The sequence below is a fragment of the Microchirus variegatus genome, assembly GCF_963457635.1.
Source record: "Microchirus variegatus genome assembly, chromosome: 23".
NCBI classification, from domain to species: Eukaryota; Metazoa; Chordata; class Actinopteri; order Pleuronectiformes; family Soleidae; genus Microchirus; species Microchirus variegatus.
The window spans coordinates 1,779,204-1,801,971 of record NC_139824.1 but is presented as its reverse complement, the minus strand read 5'-3'; the positions used below and the strand labels follow the sequence as shown (position 1 = coordinate 1,801,971).

At 42.2% G+C, this 22,768-nt stretch overlaps 1 protein-coding gene across 1 annotated transcript in view; it reads right to left on the bottom strand.

Moving 5' to 3' along the window:
* Positions 1-22,768, bottom strand: part of LOC310943662 (cyclin-dependent kinase 19-like) — a gene marked incomplete at both ends in the record, with an annotated part of 127,511 nt that overhangs the window by 35,692 nt on the left and 69,051 nt on the right. The window contains 4 exon segments of the mRNA XM_083909298.1: positions 2,633-2,773; positions 3,253-3,294; positions 3,296-3,418; positions 3,421-3,439. Coding sequence (XP_083765424.1) covers positions 2,633-2,773; positions 3,253-3,294; positions 3,296-3,418; positions 3,421-3,439 — 325 coding nt within the window.

Sequence of the window (22,768 nt, the reverse complement as noted above, 5' to 3'; positions counted from 1 at the left end):
ACTGTGACCAGCTTAAGCAGCTATGGTGCCCAGCTAGACCACTGTGACCAGCTTAACCAGGTATGTTGATGAGCTAGACCACTGTGACCAGCTTAACCAGCTAAAGTGTCCAAAACCCCTCTAAACCAGCAAACATCCCAGTTTAGGCTGGTCAGGCTGGCAGACCAGCCTAAGCTGGGATGGTTTGCTGGTTTAGAGGGGTTTTGGACACTTAAAGCTGGTTAAGCTGGTCACAGTGGTCCAGCAAACCATCCCAGCTTAGGCTGGTCAGGCTGGCAGACCAGCCTGACCAGCCTAAACTGGACCATTGTGACCAGCTTAACCAGCTAAAGTGTCCAAAACCCCTCTAAACCAGCAAACCATCCCAGCTTAGGCTGGTCAATCTAAGCTGTTTTTTTCAGCAGGGCCGCGAGACAGCAATTCCAGGAATGTCTCATTGTGACGTAGCAATGAGTGCGGAAGTCAACATCGCATGTTTTGTCTCCTGTACGGACCACAAAAAACATGAGTGAGTCATTAAAATTATTAAAAAGTTGATTTTGCATAATATATGTCCCCTTTAATTCCTGCCATTTTCTATGCCACCAGTCATTTAAGCCTCACAGTGAGAAACCTTGTGTTCTTGCTGAATTCTGACTGTCATAGCTGCAGAGAACCAAATCTTTTTCTAACCAGAGAAGTGTGGGAAAACAGAGATGCAGAGAATCCCACAGGAAAAAGTGTTGTGTTACAACATTCAGACTTCAGGACGTTCTGCTCCTCAGCAACTACAATCTCATTCAATCACAAATTCTAACATTAATATAAACATAAATCACACCAAGACAAAACAACACCTGCTCTGAAATAACACAGCAATGTAACAGAGACAGATCTTCCCTAAAAGAATGATCTTCTACAAATACTGTAATAGCTAAAGACGAGCTTTAATCATAGGATTCAACAAACATAACGAAATATTCATGTAAAAATGTTTTCTTATCTTATAGGATTTCACTGATAATTGGGATTCATATTATGGTAATACAGTGACTGACTTTAGTTCATAAGACTGTGGCAGAAGGCCATAAGTTTCAAAATAAAGCAGCAATAATGTTGTTGCTGTTTTTTTCATAATGAAAGAAATGGACTGATATGGGTTTTTCTGTGTATTTTCCTCACTCTAAAGACTTTTATAATAACAAATGATCTGCAAAACTGCATAAACATAAACAAAAACATTTACTGTCTGTGCTTTTTTGTCTGGATTGTATTGCACTTATTTATTTTAAATAAAAAAAATAATTCGTAAAACATAATAGTAAAAATAACAATTTAAATGTGCACTATATAATAAATCTAAATTAACTGGCCGTAAAATCCACCTAATAAGTCACAGAGACTCAAGAATAATGTTCATATAACATACTGAAGTCACCAATAACAACAGGACAGCCAAATATTTGCATTTAAAAACTACCACCGTCTACCAATCATAGCAATCAGTAGAGTCTCAGCTACCGAGCAACCACGGGTTGCCAGTTACGTCTGAGCTACAATAGAAAGGAAATTAAACGAAACCTAAAAGACCTCGGTATGAATGTCAAAAACTCCAAGATAAAGTCTGCAGCAAAGGGAGGGTCTATATAAGACATGAACTTTTGAACGGTGGAGAGAGTTGAAAGCTGAGAGAAATTTCAAAACAGATGCAGAATTGGCTTCCAAGTTGAGCTTGGTTTTTTTCTTGCCTTTCCATCAGTGATAGTACCTAGTACCTGGTGGGGTTTTTTAGTGCCTGCTATAACGAGGTTTGAGGCGAGCTGAGCTGACACCAAAATGTGCCGTCAACAGACTGCCGGCCACTGTTTCTATGAAGTAATGGAAAATGACCTCCCTGATACCAAACCGAGTAGAGTAGGGCCGAGTAGTGTTAGAAATGCACAATGGAAAAGTGCCATTACACATGCAGATTATTAAGTACATAATAATCTAAAAAGTTAAATAATGTATCTGCCAACCTCTACACATAACATTTCTACCATGTGCTTCACTCACTCTCATATTGTTATGATGTGATCGCACTATCCATGCAGTCTCTTAGTTTCAGCTGCAGCTATGCATCTAAGTCCTTTGTGTTTCAGCCTGTGTTCCTGTAACATGAGACCAAACAGCATGTACAGGCACGAACACCACCTCTTCCACCACAGATTCAATTCATAGTTAAATTATTATCAACGTTCATTAATTCTTTAGCAAACATCATCCATTTATGTTTATGTTTTAAAAAAGCTTGAAAAGTTAATAGATATGTTGTAATGTGTGTTTATTCTGAAGCCAAACAATGTGTTTTTTGGCTTCAGAATAAACACTTTAGAAATATCCACTTTATTATATTATTTATGCTATATTTATGCTGAGCACATAAAACATTAATTTTTCTAAAGACTGTTCTGTTAAAAAAAAAAACAGTCGTTCAGCAGTGTGTCTGGAAAAGTGTTCACCCCTGCTCTGCTGCTGTATACATACAAATACCCCCTTAGTCAGGTCTGATAGTTTTTCCTGATAGAGACTATTTTCAGGAAGGAAGCAGCAAACAAATAATGTTACATCATTTATGTCCATGAAGACTGCAGTATCTCTATGTGCTTCTCACCAGATCCCTGTGGAGCACCCAGTTGGCATGGAGGTAATGGATCCCATCCAGAATCTGATACAGGAGGGACTTCACTATCCCTCGGGGCAGCTGCATTGGCTTCTTTTTGGCCTTGGAGGCACAATGGAACTTGATGATGTGCTATGAGGCAGAGAAAGGATTGACCTCAGTTGTGCTTGTGTGAAGTGTGTTTTCATCAGTTCATCAAATCAGAGTAGCACTGGCATCAACAGTCTCCTCATATTTTGGTGCCTGGTAAACCAAGTGATTTAATTTTTGCATATTGTGATATTGAGAGTATAACATCATTAGCAGCTGTAAATACAGAAAATGAGTAGTAGAGTCAGTCGTCTTTCAAGTGGAAGGTTAATGTTACAGCTCTAATGTTCTGGATTTGTCAAATCAAGTTTGGCATTCAAGAGTTTCTGGTTGATATTATTGGCAAAATAATAAAAGTACAGATAAAATGCAGGTAAATAAAGCTCATTGTGTGACAGCCACATTAATCACAACTTCATTTCCACTAAAACATCTCGACATCTTTGTTTCATGTTATTGTGAGAAGAGAAAACAACGAGACAGATTTTAATTGTAGAATAGGAACTTGCAGAGGAACTCACCCAAAGATCATGTTCAGCATAGTCAAAGAGTAGCCAAACCTTTTCTGTCACTGTGGGACAGGAACACTTTCTGCAGGGCAATAACATTTGGGTGTGTCAGTTCTCGAAGGAGCTGAAAAACACAAGAGGATTGAATGAAGAATTTAGAAGGAACTCTTTTTAGAACAAGTAAATCTTGAAATGTTTGCTTGCATGTTGTTTATTTAATGACAGCCTAGCATTGGCAGCAGTACAGGTCAAACAGGTTCTCCTATAAACAATGCATTTATGTGAATGTTTCTCATTTCTCAGAATTTCTGCTCAGAAAGAAGTTTAAAACCAACTTAACTGGTTTCTTACATTTTGATTCAGGAGCAAACATTCATCTTTAAATCTTGACATTTATTGGGAATAAAATACTGTCCAAAAGAAAAAAATGTTGTGATAACCCATCTGGCCATACACTGTAAAAAGGAAAAAGTTGAGAAAACTCCAAATTTCAAGGCAACTTACTGCGATCAAATTTTGAGTTTACAGGAGTTTTTAAAAAGTTCCATCAACAATTATTATTTTGTAGTTGGGCTGTAAACTACTGTGGCCCTGAGGTGCAAAACACAAAAGCAAATCACAAAACACTGGCTTCTTTCAATTCCCCTTGTCACAAACAAGCAAACACAAAAGACAGAAACAGTACTTTAAGATAAAGGTTAACATTTATTAAAGCATTAAAATTGATTAATAACAACACACATCAATCCTCTAATCTAAAATAACTACTGATAAACTGTTTGAATATGCATAAAAAGGGACATGGATATGAGTGTGTGTGTGTGTGTGTGCGTGCGTGCGTGCGTGCGTACGTGCGTGTGTGTGTGAAACAGATGTGGATCTTCATTGTGACAACTGCAGTGGACAAAACAAAAACAACTTCATGCTCTGGTACGGTGCCTGGCAGGTTGGACACAAGCTTCACTCCACGCTCAGCATCCACTTCCTGATTGTTGGCCACACCAAATTTGCCCCTGACTGTGGCTTTGGACGAATCAAGCAAGCATTCATGAGGACCAGAGTCAATACTTTGGCAGACATAGCTCAGGTTAGTTCATTTTAATAGACTGCAATATGTAATGTGTAAAATGTGATTTTTTTTGGAAAAGTAATATAATTGTTTTCATTGTGGTTCTTGCTGTCAACAGGTAGTGGAACACAGCTCTCCTGAAAGTCGCCTCAATATTCCGCAGCTTGTTGGAACGGCAGATGGCAGAGTGATAGTAAAGACCATCGACTGGCAGACACGTCTGAGTCCCTACTTTCGAAAGCTCCCACAGATCAAGAGTTATCAGCACTTTAGGTATTTATATTCAAACTTCTGCATTTTATAAATAAAAAAATCATGAATGGACATAATGGTGTTCCATGTGAACAGTGAGCCATGTTTTAAATATCCTTTTGTGTGCTTCTATTCTGTCACAGCTTTGATGCCAACAGACCAGGTGTGGTGCTTGCTCAAACTCACAGTGATGCAGAGCCTATGGAGTTTCAGCTACTGTGCAACCCAGGAGTTCTGCCCGCTGTTGACAGTCTTCCCGTCCTGGCCCCACCTGGACTGACCATGGACAGGCAGACGTATCTTTTTGAAAAAATCAGGCCTTTCTGTTCTGATGAGGCAAAAGACTTCACATGACCAGCACCAAAGGTTACAGCACAGAAGAGGAAGCAGAAGAGGGTGCGCTTGTGATGTCACCATTTAGCCCGCATATCAACTGTGATGGACAGAGTGGGTACAGCCACATTGTGGGGGAGGAACTGGTATTGAAGATGATAATATAGTCCATGGTCTGGAAAATATTGAACTCTCCTTCATACACTTAGATATATTTTATTTGATATTTGAAGTATGTATCTATCTTTCACCTTTCTTGTTTCTCATTTTTATTCAAGTGCTTTTTGTAACAGAAGAATTTCCCTCTGGGGATCAATAAAGTAAATTCTGATTCTTATCAGTCCACTGAAGTACTTAAAGGGGAAGTAAGTAGTTTATAGTGACATCTAGAGGAGAGGCTGACATTTACAACAAAGACCTGCTGCTCTGCTCACCCCCTCCCTTCCCTGAGCGCTACGGTATCCGCAGCTGGTCAAATGTCGTCCTCGTCGTCTTTCTCCGTGTCAGCAGATGAGGTGCGTGAGGTGAGGGAGAGGGCGAGCTACCGCGGCCGTAGCAGACGAAGCGGAGAGAGAGGAGGCGGGACTTCCGCTACAAGTAAAGAGACGCTTGATTTGTTCTCTCGCGTTTGTCCTTACAGTCTCCGGCAGAAACATGGCGTCTCGCTGCTAACAGTGGCTATGTGACCGCGGCCCGCGACTATGTTATTTTAAATGACTTTTTGAAACACTACGAAAATGAAACAACAACTATTATACAGCGACTAGACAATGCAGGAGCACATAATATGTATAAAAAAGTGGATTTTGGGTAATATAAACCCATAAATACTACATATTGTCCCTTAAAGGCAAATAACACTACATTGACATGAACTACATTCATTCCTTTGTTTTCAATCTGCTACACTGTTTCTGTCCTGTGGGCTAACAGATATCAGATGTCACTGACAGCTAGACTGGGTGGAGAGTTGTGACCATGTAAATGTGATGCAAATGAGCATCTATTGGCCTGACTCCTCAAGTAGGTCAAAATCTTTCACGCTGAATTTCTCCCTACAGCAGTTTGAGGAGTGCCTACATTCAAATGGCCACATCTTCTATAGAAATTATCAGATGGACATGTGTTTGACATTGTTGGAAAGCTTAGAAATCACACTTTAGGAATCTGTAAATAACTCCAAATGTCCCGAAGTAGACTTGTGAACGCTTTTGCCATGGCTGGACACAAATGTTGTGCTTAGGGAGTATAGCACTGTTTTGTTCTTTGAAAAAGAAGAGTATTTTGTTTTGTGTTATTAGTGTATTTTGCATGTTGTAAATGTTTGCAAGGTGTGCAGCAGTGCAAGTAGATTGGTTATTTATTTTTATTTATTGTTTTTATTGTAACAGTACACGTATATAAATTAAATTTTGCAACTTTGTTCCATTTCTTCTTTTCCATTTCTAAAGGTAGTTTGACTATTGTTAAAATCACACTTTCGGAACCTGGTTCTCTTCCAATTTCCTGAAACTCAACAGTGATAAAACCGAGGTTCTCCTCATAGGTTCCAAATCCACTCTCGCCAACACTCAAAGTTTCACAATCCCCATCGATAACTCCTTTGTTTCCCCCTCCCTACAGGTTAAGAGTCTGGGTGTCGTCCTTGACGGCACTCTCTCATTCCAGACCCACATCAATAACACCACTCGGTCTGCCTATTACCACCTACGCAGCATCAACCGTTCCGCCCATCCCTTACTCCCAACTCTACTGCTATCCTGCTCCACTCCCTGGTAACATCCCGCCTGGACTATTGTAACTCCCTTGTTATTGGTCTTCCCCACAAGTCCATTTATAAACTCCAATTGGCTCAGAACTCTGCTGCCCGGATCATCACCAGAATCCCTTCTATCAATCACATCACTCCTGTTCTGCAACAGCTTCACTGGCTTCCAGTTAAATTCCGCATCGATTTCGAAATTCTGCTTCTCACCTTCAAGGCCATCCACAACCTCTCTCCCCCATACCTCTCTGACCTCCTTCAGACCAACACCCCTTCTCGGACACTAAGATCTGGCTCATCTATCAGCCTCATTGTGCCTCCTGCCCGTCTGACCACCATGGGGGCCAGAGCGTTCAGCCGATCTGCCCCCCGCCTCTGGAACTCCCTTCCCCCCGGCATCAGGAACATTGTTTCATTTGCCATCTTCAAATCCCACCTGAAAACCCACCTTTTTAAACAGGCCTACTCCCTCTGACTCTTTAACCCTCTACCCGTTGCTCTTACCTTTTTTTTATTTTTATTTTGTTTTTGTACGGCGACCTTGAGTGTCTTGAAAGGCGCCTTAAATATAATGCATTATTATTATTATTATTATTATTATTATTATTATTATTAATAAAATAAATAATAAAACCGTAAACTAAACTAGAAAATGTACATGTACAACTAAACATTTATATACACACACTCTGTTCAGCCGTTACAGTTTTCTAGGACAAAAACTTGGTGTGCCACTGCCCAGCTGTGTGATGCTATGGAGAGAGTTCCCTGATGCTGAAGACATCTATATGGGGTTCAGACCGGCCCTTGACTGAACCTCGTCACATAGCGCTCCATCACCTCCTTTTTGTCCGGCTTCTCAAACTGTGCAGAGCGATCTTCAGGGATGGACATTCTCATAACTGCATCTGTGTATGGACCAGGCTCCAGAAACACCTTCTCCAACAACAGGTCCACTATTTCATCCACGTTGTCTGCATAAACAGAAAGTGCAATATTGTATTTAAGGACTTCTTTTATCACCTCTTTGTATTTAACAGGTAAACATTAATGGGTTTCTTTTAAATTAATGATTTAAATTACATTATTTAGCTGCATAACTGGCTTACTTTGGTGTGGCTGTATCTCCATACGTAATAAGAAAAAATATTAATTTGATTGATATTGAAATCACGATTAATAGACATGGCATTGTAAAGAGTGTCGTTAATAGAGGACTGTGTTGTGGTGTCGCTGGTCGTGTTTCCGACAGCGCGAGAAACTTTGCAAACAATTTACTTTTGCTCGACGTCCATCACATTGAAGCCTAAATGTTTGCAGTTAACTGATATTTTCCTACCTTTGTTACCTTTCTGCCGTGCTTTCAAACGCGTGCTGTTATATATCATATATTATTGATCCACACATGTCACTCGCTAACTGCAGATGCACGTAACTGGTGCGTTCAAGGTGTTTTTCTAGCATAGGAATTTGCATACACGATCAACAACAAAGGGCTTCTGAAGCTAACCACATTTAGCCTTAGCTGCCGTTACACGAGCAATGACAAAGTAAACATACCTTATTAGAAGTTATTACTGTTTGTAAGGCCGGAGGCCACGTCTCTGCTTGTGCTAGCAGCGAAGCATACAAACATGATACTTGATAAGCATACAAACCTAAAGCCAATTTCCCCGAGCACAAAAACACACCACAGTACATTTCACGAGTCAGCCTACGGCACTGACACTGTGAAGACTTTCATTGCTCGCGTTAGGCGAACAATGACAAACTAAGCATGTGTTTTCTAAAGAATACTTACAGTTAGTTCCACTGCAGTCTCCCCACGAACAGTTGGTCCTGCTCCCGTTTCACGTTCAGTCTTCTGCTCAGTACAGAATTGTACTGACCGAGGTTCACAAAACAGCCTGACGCGAAATGGTGCGAACACACAAACACACGTTTGCTAACTTTATCCGGCACATTTTTTTCATAAATAAAATATATCCACTGGACACACAAATCCTCTGGGCTGGAAGTTTGTGTAAAACAATGTGCTCCGCTGTGCAGCCGCTCTTCCTCCCGCGCCTGCACTCTCGTTTTTCACAGGGACAAGGAGTAGCTACGGTGGAGCTCTGAAGTACTCTGCCTGGTGGGGGGGCAACATTCACGGTGAAATGCTCGCCATGTCGTAACTGCGAGGAGGGTTTAAACATTGCGTGTTTTATTGCCTATACTTACACTAAGTGGAACCACTAAAACATGACTGAGTCTTGTTTTTTCACATTTTGGGGACTGGTATCCCAAATATAAGTACTGAAATTATTAAAAAAGTTGATTTTGCACAATATGGGCCCTTTAAGAAATGATGGAAGCATTCGTGCCTGCTGGCGCTTATTATTGGGAAGAAGGACCTTTACACCAGGTACTGATCTTAACGAACTGGTCTTTACATATACAGCAGCCATATACTCGTTCTTATTGGCCTCTCGTATCCTTTTCTGTTTTATCGACCTACGTATTTATTTTCCCTTCATTGTGATTTGTGGTTGTTTTAGGCACAAGAGTTAATACATTTTGTGGCATGTAAATATGATCACTTTAGAATTTCCTTTTAAGAAAGCAACTTTTACCCGATGCTAGATTCAAGCCCATACACAATTGTTAGTTCCATATGTTTAGTGTATGTGTGCGTATGTATGTACTATGTATATATGTATGTGTGTGTGTGTGTGTGTGTGTGTGTGTGTGTGTGTGTATGTATATGTCTGTGTATATGAATGTATATATATATTTTTGTATTTTTTATTTATTTATTTATTATTATTTTTGTATTATTATTTTATTTCATTTTCAGTGTGTGTTTTTTTGTTGTTTTTTTTAATTCGGGCAACTTCATTTGCAATATATTCTAATCGTGGTGTTATTGCTTTTGCACAAATTGATCAGGAGCACCTCGTGTGATAATAGGGTTAACACATTAAGGCCTGAAGCGCCTGGAAAAACTACCTCTAAAACCTGAGGTTCAATGCCTACTAAATGACTGATTTCTCAGCCTCTGTAGCAGATAGGAACACAATTCAAAAAGTATTTGAGAGCTCACACCTGTGGCATTCCTGTGAAATGTAGTTTATTTAGATACAAAAATGTAAAAGTAAAGTGAATAACTATTTTCAATTAAAAAACAGTAAGAAAGTAAAGTAATATCAACTTGTGTCAGTGCCTTGATTTAGTCCTGATGGAGTGTGAAGAACAAGAACAGCATGTAATGACTGTAACAGTCTGCTTCATATGTGACGGTGATGATGCCTACAGTACTGTGGCATCTGCAGGTAAATCCACTTTCACCCCTGGTCCGCGGTTGTAAACACGACCTCGTCGTCTTCAAACATAATTATGTCTTAACCATAACCCCCGGTCGATTTGTTCAGTGCGTTCGAAGTTATCAGCAATGGCGTGTGCAAGGTGTGCAGCGCAAAAATACCTGACACATCCAGCACCATGTCAAATTTCATCCGCCATATCCGCCTACACAAAGAAAAGTATGTAATGTCTCTAGCTAACTTCACCATTCTTTTTGGTTAAATCTAGTGCTGTCAGTTAAACGCGTTAATTAACGTGTTAACGTTAACCCATTTTAACAGCGTCAATTTTTTTTATCGCACAATTAACGCTCTTTTTGGCTGAGCAAACTTTGCAGTTGCAGCAAATAGTAACGTTTGAACAACTACCAGTCACACGTGCAGTTGCACACACAGAGGATTCTTTCCTCCAAACACTCTCTCTCACTCTCTCTGTCTTCTCTCTCTCTCTCACACACACATGCACACACACACAAACTCTCTCTCTCTCTCTCTCTCTCCCATACACACACACAGACACATTCTGCCTCTCACACATACGCACACATGCTTCCACTAAGACACCAAGTTATGTTTAAAGTTTTTTATCACATGAGAGAGTGAGGCCTCTTTGAAGGAGTAGTGGACATAGTGATGCACCGATTGATCGGCCAGTGACCGGAACTGGCCGATTTTCATGTGATCGGCCGCAATCGGCGACCGGCCGTTCAGTCAGAAATATTCCGATTTTAATAAGCCGGTCAAATGCACCCGCATCGCGCAGCATCAGCAGCACTCTACTACACGCACATGTAGTATAGTGTAGGGCTGGGCGGTATACCGGTTCACACCGAATACCGTTTTTTTTAATGAATTTTTAATATACCGCCATACAGGTGTATTTGATTACACAACATCCGCGAAGCCACGGTGCTGCTGTCTGCTTTGCGAGTGGGCGCTCTGCATGTAAACGTTTCATTAATGTTTATATATTTGTTTCAATCACTGAATGAAGCCTGTCATACTTGGGACAAGAGTCGGGACCTTAAATCACCTGCACAAAACTCTTGATCAGCACTCAGCATTTGTTTGTTTGTTAAGAGAGAGAGGGGTGGGAGAGAGAGAGCGAGAGAGTGAGGTCTGCGCTCTTGGTAATTAGTTAATTCTTATTTTTGTGTAGGTAATATGTTGTGAAATATGTTTAAACTTAAATAAACTACACATACAGGTAATTATGTCTCCTTGTATTAGTTTGTCCTGTTATTGACGTCATGCTGTCATCATCAAGTAAGCATGACTTGGAATATCAAGAATGCACGAAGTTAAGGTCGGCACCCTTCACATCAACAGGTAACACGGGGAATGTTTATAAAAGATGTTGATTTGCTGATTTGACTGCAATTGTCTTTGCATTCTGATTCCTCACTTCATTAGAATCATGAGTAGCTCTTCTTTGTAAACAGCATAATTTTCTGGGGCCATGCGAACCTGTACTAGTGTGGAGTTATTCTTCAGTATTCATGTCGGTAAAATAGACCATTCTAAATTAAACTACTGCAGCAATTCTGTTCTCAACCAGTAGAAAATACCATGAACACCTGATTATGCATGAAAAAAAATACCGTCATACACCGTGAAACTGTTTGTATTTCTATGTTAAAATGTTCTTCTACAAAAGATGCAAAAATAAATATCTTTCTGTATGCTGTAAAGTGGTTTAAAAAATGTAAATCGGAATCGGCAAAAATCGGTATCGGCAGGTCAAACTTCTTGAAAAATCGGAAATTGGAATCGGCCCCAAAAATGGCAATCGGTGCATCCCTACGAAGTCTTATTTGTTCAAGTTCATTCCTTGATGCACTTTTTCTTTGAAAACATATTGAAAAAAAATTGTTCTAAATCAAAGGAAGTGGTTTGCTGCCCTTCCCAAGATAAATGACTGTGTTGAGTACTCTGTCTGGTAATTATTGTTTGGTACACCTGGCCCTGTAATCGTCCCTAGTAATTCTGATCCTGCTGGTCCTAGTGAGTATTTATAATTATTCTTTAGCCTTATGTCCCCTTACTCTATTTGTTAGACCTTTTGTGCAAAGGAGGGCTACATAAAACTTAGGCTGCAGTCTCTTAAAGTTTTAAGACGGTTGTCTTCCAGCTTATTATATTTCCATGACTTGACTTGTGACTTGCTTGACCTAAGCTATGACTTGACTTGACTCGACCCTCACAAAAATGACTTAGGACTTGCTTGAGACTTGAAGGTTAAGACTTGCGACTTGCTTGAGACTTGCATATGTGTGACTTACTCCCATTTCTGGTTTGAACAGAACTGTAAAGCGAGCCAGAATATTTGCACATCTTAAACTTTTAAAATTTGAAGTCGCCTTTCTGCAATAAACGCATTTAATGGTTAAAGACCACATCAGATTAAGAAAACCGTGGGTCGGACAAATTTTTCATTCTAGTTTTAAAGCGGACCTAGACCGGAAGTTCCAATTAACGCTGTTTTTTAGTGTGTATCTGCGTCCTTACCTTGTTTAAGAAGCCCTGGTGGGTTCTAAACAAACAGTTCAGCCACTGCTGAGAACACTGTGTTTTATTGTAATCTCGGGCTCAGTGAGATCTCTAAAAAAAACCTGGTCCGGTTACGAAAACACCGGTTCTTCGGAACAGCAGATCGTCCTGGTCCGGGTACTAGTCCGGGCACATTCGGTTGCGTACATTGAACCGCAGAAGAAGAATAACGTCCGTTGTGGAGGTGTTTCACAAGCGACAGTGTCTTCTGACTCTGGGTCTGACTCCAGTGAAGAAGCTATTTTTAAACATTGTTAAAACAATGTTTTGCTAATGAGGAGCAGTGCATCCACCGTTCCAGAGGGGGGAAGTTGCGCTTCTGAGAGCGGGTGTGCTGAATATACTGGCCAATCACAAGACTCTGTCTTCTGGGTGAGAGATATCAGTCTCAAATCTTGTGGCTGGGAAACACCATCAGAAAAGAGGTTCTAGAAAGATTTCTATTGGCACAAATTACGCGTCACTTTACTTGTAGCGGAAGTCACGCCTCCACTCTCTCCGCTTCGTCTGCTACGGCTGCGGTAGCTCGCCCTCTCCCTCGCCTCACGAACCTCATCTGCTGACACGGAGAAAGACGACGAGGACGACATTTGACCGGCTGAGGATACCGTAGCGCTCATGGAAGGGAGGGGGTGAGCAGAGCAGCAGTTCTTTGTCGTAAATTTCAGCCTCTCCTCTAGATGGCACTATAAACTACTTACTCCACCTTTAAATTCATGCAGCCTAATATTTGGTGGAGACCTAAACTGTACAATCAACCCTTCTCTGGACCGTTCCTGCCCAAGGTCAAAAACTCCCTCCAAAATGGCTACAACATTGTCATCGTTTATGAACCAAATTGGACGTCTTGATCATTGGTGCTTTCATTTCCCTCAAAGAAAAGTATTCTCCTTTGTCTCACATGTCCACCATTCGTATAGCAGGATAGATAATATTTTTGTACACACTGTATTACTCCTCTTTGTTAAAAATATAGAATATTCCACCACAGTTGAATCTGACCATGCCCCAGTAATATTAGACCTTTACTTCCCTCTCAACCTATCTGACCGGGCCCCATGGAGACTTGATACCGCACTACTAGCAGACAAAGGTTTCTGCCAAATGATTTTAACAGCCATTGATAATTTCTTAGAAACGAATAAGAAGGATAAAATCTCCCCCTCCTTGCTCTGGCAGACTCTAAAAGCGGTAATAAGGGGGAATATAATCTCTTACACATCCAGGGTGAATAGAGCTAGGAGGCAAGAACAAGCATGACTTCTCAGTTCAATATTTGACATCATGGTGACAAGGCTGGTAGACTGCTAGCGCACCAATTAAAATGTAAGTCTTCTCACAAATACAAAAAGAAAATGGGGAGCTCACTACAGATCCCCTTGAAATAAACAATACCTTTAAGGCATTTTATTCAAAACTCTACACTTCAGAAGCTCCCAGTGATGTTAGTGATATGCAGAACTTTTTTCTACAATTTGAGTGTCCCCGTTATTAACCTTGCCCATAAAACAGAACTAGATCTACCCTTTTGTCAAATTTTAAATGTGGCAAGGCCCGATGGATATCCAATTGAAATTTATAAAAAACTTTCTACCAAATTAGCACCACTTATTATGGAAATGTTGAATGACTCGGGTGCAGGGACCTTGCCGCAAACACTAACTGAGGCATCCATAACACAAGGACAGGACACAGTGTGGATCATATCGGCCCATCTCGTTGTTAAATGGTGACATTAAAATTCTAGCCAAGGCACTTGCTCGGCGTTTAGAATCTGTTACAGATGAGGTGATTTCCCCTGATCAAACAGGTTTTATGTCTGGTCATCACTCCTTCTCTAATATTCGGAGCCTTCTTATGTCATATACTCTCCTGCATCCGGGGAGGTACCCGAAGTGGTTATCTCCCTGGATGCTGAGAAGGCCTTTGACAGAGTGGAGTCCAGTGGCGTGCACAGACATTTTGGGGGGCAGGTGCTCAGTGAAAAATAAGGGCACTTTATGCGGCATGTAGAACTGACGGCTGCCTTATTATAGCAGTGTGAGATTTAAAAAATAAATAAACATTACAGGCACATGTTGAACGTAATTACATATTTATTTATTGTGAGTGTGACCACTCTCTAGGGTAAGGGTAACCCTAACCCTAACCCTTACCCTGTGTCACACTCTACATCCATGGCTTCCTATAGTTTGTTGTTGTTTTGTTGCTTCTGCTCCGTGTTTCTCTCTCTCTCTGTCACCTGCAGGAGGCGTGGTTGACCTAGTTCCTGAATGACATCAGAGATTAGTTCCACCTGCGCAGCTCCTGCCCAGCTGCTCCTGATGAGTGATCACGCGGACTTATAAGGTGGGGCTTCGCACATCTCTGGTGTCGGTTCCATGTTTTCGCTTGCTTGGTGTAGGAGCCATACATGTAAGTTTTTTATGTTCATTCTGTGTTGATTGATGCTGGAATTGGTGCGCACTTGGGATTGGTACATTGGTGATGGGTGTGTCACTATCGGGAGTATGTGGCGATAAAGGATGGCTGTCCCCAGTTCACTGGTTGCTGGTTGTCAGTCATGACATAGGGTGAGCACGGTGGGGCGAAATCTTTTGTTGACCGCATCAATGCGTATTTCAGTGTTCTGTGTATTATTTGGATGGAAATGCTTTTGTCTCTGTGCAGTCCAATGGTCTTACTGGGGCCGGTGAGCGTGACTGCGCACTTTCTATTTTGCCAGTTAGGGTGAAGTCTAAGAAGGGAGAGGAAACAGTGGTCACATATGCCTTTCTGGATCCTGGGAGCTCTGCTTCATTTTGTACTGAAGGGCTCATGAAAAGGTTAAAACTTACAGGACGAAAAACTAGTATTCTCCTTCGGACAATGGGTCAGGAGAAAAGAGTTGATAGCCATGTTGTGGCAGATTTGGAAATAGCTGGACTGAACACAAATACCTTCTGTGAGCTACCTGATATGTTTACCCAGAAATGCATGCCTGTCGATAAAAGCAACATTCCCCTACAGGATGATGTTGAAAGATGGCCACACCTTGACCATTTGAGAATACCTGAAATTAAATCTGGAGTAGATCTGCTCATTGGCACTAATGTTCCTCAGGCTCTGGAGCCTTGGGAAGTTATTCCCAGTGTTAATGGTGGACCTTATGCCGTTAAGACCATGCTTGGTTGGACTGTAAATGGTCCCCTAAGAGGAAATTACAGTAGTGATGCCGCTAATGAAATGCATAATGTCACTGTGAATAGGATCTCCATAGCAAAGCTAGATGAAGTTTGGAAACAGCAGATAAAGGCCGACTTCCCTGAATGTGCTCATGAGGAGCAGTCTGGTTGGTCTCGAGAGGATTACTGTTTCATGGAATCAGTCACCAAGACAGCTAAACTAGTTGATGGGCATTATAGCATTGAATTGCCAATAAAGAACAATAAAGTGCAAATGCCTAACAATAAAAAGGTAGTAGAACAGCGTGTGTTGAGTCTCAAAAGAAGGCTCAATAGGGATCGGTCATTCCACACTGACTACACTAGCTTCATGAACAACCTCATCAGCAAAGGTTATGCAGAGAGAGTGCCAGAGAAAGTTTTGATCCGTTGTGATGGCAGGGTATGGTATATACCACACCACGGGGTGTACCACCCACAAAAGAAGGAGCTTAGGGTAGTTTTTGATTGTGCTGCTACTTTTCAAGGAACATCTTTAAATACTCAGCTTCTTCAAGGTCCAGATCTTACAGGCCTGCTTGTTTGGGTCATAACTAGGTTCCAAAAGGAACCTGTTGTGCTAATGGCAGGCATTGAAGCTATGTTCCACCAGGTGAGAGTGCCGAACATGGACTCTGATTTACTAAGATTCCTTTGGTGGCCTGGTGGAGACCATGGCCAGGACCTGGTGGAATAGAATGACCGTACATCTGTTTGGAGCAACATCTTCTCCAAGTTGTGCAAATTATGCCTTGAGGAAGTGTGCATAGGACAACCAGACCAATTTGGCCCAACAGTTGTTAACACCATTCTGCATAACTTTTATGTTGATGATTGTCTGGTTTCAGTTGGGTCCAATGAAGAGGCAATATCATTGTATCAAGACCTGTGTGTTCTATGTGGGGGTGGTTTATAAGGGTGGTTTCCAACTCACAAAGTGGATTAGCATACCACAACAGGAAAGATCCACTGAAGTTAAGAATATAGACTTGGAAAGTGACTTATTGCCTGTGGAAAGAGCTCTGGGTGTGCAGTGGTGCGTCCAGTCCGATTCTTTCAAGTTCAAGATCATGCTTAAGGATAGACCATTAACTAGAAGAGGAATGTTGTCTACTATCAGTTCCGTTTATGACCCCTTGGGTTTTTTGGCACCCGTTGTGTTATCGGCTAAGAAAATCCTTCAGAACCTGTGTCGAAGTCATCTAGGTTGGGATGATGCCTTGCCTTGTGCTGTTGCTCAAGAATGGATGGCATGGCTAAGAGAACTCCACAGGTTGGAGGACTTTAAAGTCCACCGGTGCGTAAAACCTTCGTATTTTGGACCAATTGCTTCTGCTCATCTGCACCACTTTGCCGATGCATGTGAGGATGGTTATGGGACGGTGACTTATTTGTTGTTGCATGACATTAATGGCCAGGTTTACTGTGCATTTGTAATGGGAAAAGCCAGTGTAGCCCCATTAAAGTCCATTACCATTCCTCGCATGGAGTTGACGGTTGCAGTGGTGGCAAGCAGAATGGATAAGTTGTGGAGAAAGGAACTGCAAATGCCACTGCAAGAATCTGTTTTCTGGACTGACAGCACTTCTGTCCTGAAGTACATAAGAAATGAAACCTCAAGATTCAAGATCTTTGTTGCAAATCGAGTGTCAGAGATACTTGCAATCCTGCAGACTTAGCTTCTAGAGGAGCTAATGTTGAATCATTTTTGAAGGCAGATGTGTGGGTGCTTGGACCCAAATATCTTGTTGAGCCGGAGTCAGAGTGGCCAGAAAGCCCTGATATTTCAGGTAAATTTTCTCCAGAAGATCCTGAAGTCAAGTTGACTGTGTCCATAAATGCTGTACATGCTAATGAGCAGGTAGATCCTATCATGTACTTCATCAATCACATTTCCTCTTGGATCCGCTTGAAACGGATGGTTGCTTGGCTTCTCAGGTTCAAGAAACTGTTGTTGGACCTAGTTTCAGGGAGAAAGGAGTTGAAAGTGGCTCTTTCTCAATCTGGCCTTGAAAAGGAGCAGCTTGAGAAAAGGCTTCATGAAGAGATGCAAAGCATCAAGGCTCACGTAGCAAAGCGTCCACTTTCTGTTGAGGAGTTTGATAATGCAGAAGCTGCTATTGTCTCCTTTTGTCAAGGGAAAAGATTTCCTGAGGAGATAGCTAGCCTGCAGAAAGGGGACAATGTAAAGCAAACAAGCCATCTCTACCGACGTGATCCCAAGCTTAAGGAAGGTATTCTAAGGGTTGGAGGAAGGCTTAGTAGAGCAGCTATGCCAGATGAGGCAAAACATCCTGCTATTCTTGCTTGGGATCTTCATCTTTCCAATCTTTTGCTCCGTTACATACATGAGGTCACAGGGCATGGTGGGCGGAATCATATGCTTTCGGAGCTCTGCCAGAAGTATTGGGTCCCTGGTGCTAGTGTTGCTGTGCGGAAGATTATTTCACAGTGTGTTAGTTGTTGTAGGCTTCATGCAGTGCCTGGTCAACAACGTATGGCAGATCTTCCACAGGACAGGGTTTCTCCTGATGAACCTCCATTCACCCGGGTTGGGGTGGATTGCTTCGGGCCCTTTGAGGTTAAGCGAGGACGAAGCACAGTGAAAAGATATGGGGTTATTTTTACATGCCTAGCGGTTAGAGCAGTACATCTCGAAATAGATTTCTGTCTAGATACAGACTCTTTTGTTCATGCCCTAAGACGTTTCATGGCGAGACGAGGCCAGGTGTTGGAAATGCGCTCAGACAATGGCACAAACTTTGTTGGTGCTGAACGTGTCCTGAGAGAAGCAATAGGAAAGTGGAATCACAATACCATCAGTGATGCACTCTTGCAGAAGGGTATTAAGTGGATTTTCAATCCTCCTTCTGGGTCCCATCATGGTGGAGTTTGGGAGCGTTTGATAAGGTCAGTGCGTAAGGTGTTGAATTCCATTCTGAGAACGCAAAACCTCGATGATGATGGGCTTCATACTGTTCTTTGTGAGGCGGAGGCTATCATTAATAGCAGGCCAATAACGAAGGCATCCACTGACCCAAATGACTTGGAAGCACTGACTCCTAACCATCTTTTACTTATGAAATCCAAGCCCTCGTTGCCACCAGGTGTTTTTCAAAAGGAGGACATATATTATGTCCTCCTTTTGAAAAACACCTGCTTTTCATATTGTACTTGTCTCTATGCTCGTCGTAGATGGAGACAAGTACAATATATGTCTGACCTGTTCTGGAAGCGCTGGGTGAAGGAGTATCTGCCGCAGCTTCAGGAGCGCCAGAAATGGCAGAGCACAAGACGAAACTTTGTCCTCGGAGATGTCGTCATCGTCGTGGATGATTCTGCACCTCGCAACTCGTGGATCACCGGGAGAGTTGTGCAGGCAGTTCCAGATCGAAGAGGACTTGTTCGCCAGATTCGTGTCAAAACAAGGACTGGGTTTTTGGATAGACCCATCACGAAGGTTTGTCTTCTTCAAGAGGCAGAGGAGCCATGAAGACTTGCATATTAAAAGAACTATGTGGACTTTGACTATTTGTAAGTTGGATTAATTATTCGGACTATATGGTAGATTTCCATGGGTGTTACAAATAGATATGTTTTTCTCTTCTCACATTTAGCATTTTGTCTCCCACATATTATCAGTTATGTAATTATTGCTTCAGCATAATTAGGGGACGGAATGTAGGAGCCATACATGTAAGTTTTGTATGTTCATTCTGTGTTGATTGATGCTGGAATTGGTGCGCACTTGGGATTGGTACATTGGTGATGGGTGTGTCACTATCGGGAGTATGTGGCGATAAAGGATGGCTGTCCCCAGTTCACTGGTTGCTGGTTGTCAGTCATGACATAGGGTGAGCACGGTGGTGCGAAATCTTTTGTTGACCGCATCAATGCGTATTTCAGTGTTCTGTGTATTATTTCCCTTTTTTGTTATTAGCACAAGTTCAATGAGAACCTTATGGAGTCAATGTGCAGCGCTGTATAATAAAAGAGTGGTAGAGCCACAGAGAACTACATGCGTTCGTGTGCGCGTCATCACTTAGCTCCCGTGTTTAGCCTACAGCGGCTCGTCATTGAAGTAATCTAATGACGATTGGCCGCTATACTTGGTAAACGTCTACGTACTTTGCTGCTAGAATTCCTGACATTACTCGTACTTACCTCACTTCCGTGTCCAGGTCACCACGTCTCCTGTCGAGAGAGGATCACGGAGTGCGCACGGATTCCACCCACCTCCGGAATCACTTCCTCCTGTTCCTCTCCACTTCCGTCGTCATCTCCACTCCAGCGTGGCTTCGCCGCTCCTCTTCGATCTTCGTGGCTTCCCGACTACGCTCATCACCATCACGAGTGAGTCCGTTCCCTGGAGGAACAGTTACGAACTGTGTCGCCACGGAAGAGTCGCTGAGGACGCTGACGCTGCTGTCGCTGGACATTCTCTCTGTTTCTGTTTCTGTCGCTGTCACGTTAGCTTCCATAGTGCCTGTGTGTTTCGTGTTATATATATATAGATATATCTATATAGATCTATATAGATATCTATCTATATAAAGATATAGATATATAGATATAGATATATCTATATCTATATCTATATCTATATAGATATATATTTGTAACTATATATATATATCCATATCTGTTATTTATTGTTATTGTATGTATGTATATATATATAATAAGATAAGAAGTCCTTTATTCGTCCCGCAGTGGTGAAATTTCCAGTGTTACAGCAGCAAGACAATAAGGATAAGGATAATAAATAATAAACATGCATTACCAAAAAGAAATAGAATCTATAAAGTACAATATATAAAGATATTAACACTGACTATAAAAATAGGTTTAAAAATAGAATGTAGAATGTACATTACAACCGGTCTGCAGAATATACACAGTATGCACATGGTATTTATAGTGTAAGGAAACAAGGCTGAGCTATTAAATAAGGATATTAAATAAGGATATGGATATTGCACTGATGAGAAAACTACAGTATAAAAAATTTGACAGTATGAAAGATGACAATATATTGCACTTAAACATTTTTTTACATTATGAATAAATATATACAGTATATTACACCAATGAAAAATAACAGTATATTGCACATGGAGAGTGGAGTGTGTGTGTGTGTGTGTGTGTGTGGGGGGGGGGGGGGTCTACTTAGAGCAGTACTTGTTGTACAGTCTAACAGCTGCAGGGAGGAACGACCTGCGATAACGCTCCTTCAGACATTTTGGATGTTTAAGTCTGTGACTGAAGGAGCTGCCCAGTGCTGCGATGGTGTTCTGCAGGGGGTGGGAGAGGTTGTCCATCAGAGATGATAGCTTGGTAGCCATTCTCCTCTCTCCCACCACCTCCACTGGTTCCAGGGGACATCCAAGGACAGAGCTGGCTTTCTTAATCAGCCTGTCCAGCCTCTTCCTGTCTGCGGCTGTGATGCCACTGCCCCAGCAGACCAGTGCGTAAAAAATGGCTGATGCCACTACTGAGTCATAGAAGGTCTTCAGGAGTTCTCCCTGAACTCCAAAAGACCTTAGTTTCCTCAACAGGTAGAGTCTGCTCTGACCCTTCCTGTAGAGCGCAGCAGCATGATCAGACCAGTCCAGTTTATTGTTAAGGTGAACACCCAGGTATTTGTAAGATGTCACCATCTCTATGTCTTTTTCCTGGATGCACACCGGCGATGGAGGAGAGTGTCGTCTTCTGCGGAAATCCACCACCAGCTCCTTAGTTTTCCCCGCGTTGAGCTGGAGGCGGTTCCGCAGGGACCAGTCCACAAAATCCTGAACAAGTTCTCTGTACTCTCTGTCGTCATCGTCTGTGATGAGACCGACAATGGCAGAGTCGTCAGAGAACTTCTGCAGGTGACAGGAGGGGGAGCTGTAGGAGAAGTCTGCAGTGTACAGGGTGAAGAGGAACGGAGCCAGAACTGTTCCCTGTGGGGCCCCTGTACTGCAGACAGCCATGTCCGACACACAATCCCGAGTCCTCACGTACTGGGGTCGATCAGTCAAATAATCCACAATCCAGGATGTGAGGTGAGGATCAACTCCTGCATGCTCCAGCTTGTCCTTCAGAAATGCTGGCTGGATGGTGTTGAAAGCACTGGAGAAATCAAAAAACATGATCCTCACAGTGCTCCCCGACTTCTCCAGGTGAGAAAGAGCTCTGTCCTGCAGGTAGATGACAGCATCATCCACCCCGATGCTGGGCTGGTAGGCCAACTGCAGTGGGTCCATCGCTGGTCTCACCACAGGGCGCAGATGAGACAGCACCAGACGCTCCAGGATCTTCATCAGGTGGGATGTTAGTGCCACCAGCCTGTAACTGTTAAAGTCTTTGGGGTGCGGTGTTTTTGGCACTGGTACCACACAGGACGTCTTCCATAAGTGTGGTACTCTCCCCAGTTTCAGGCTCATGTTGAAGATGGTCCCCATTATCCCACACAGCTGAACTGCACAGGATTTGAGGAGCCTGGAGCTGATGCCATCAGGACCTGCAGCCTTCTTCGCCTTGATCTTTTTGAGCTCTTTTCTCACCTGGTTAGGTGTGAAGGACAGATTGGAGCAGGGGGGTTGTGTGTTGTTGAACGAGCTTGGAGATGAAGGGAGGGGGGTGGAGGTTGGGCAGTGTACTATATATATTATTATTATAATAAAACTTGTTTTATTATACCTGCCTGTGTCCTGCTCTGCATTCGGGTCCTCACCTAGTTCTTGGCTTTCCCTTTAAAGGGAATGCGTAACACCCTGTTGGATATAGCATAGCTGCTATGTTTTTAATTGTGTCATCTCTTTCACATACAGCTACTAAATCAATTCTTGTTCTCCCTCATTTTGGTCATCAGACAGCACTTCTGATTCTGTAACTGTGCATAGACTTGGTGCTGCTATGGACTCTGCTTCATCTGTAGCTGAATCAGGAGATTCATCTATCTCAACTTCTTTGCTGGTAGATGGCCTACTGCTTCCCTTCTGTAGCTGCCTAGAATAGAATAATAATAGTT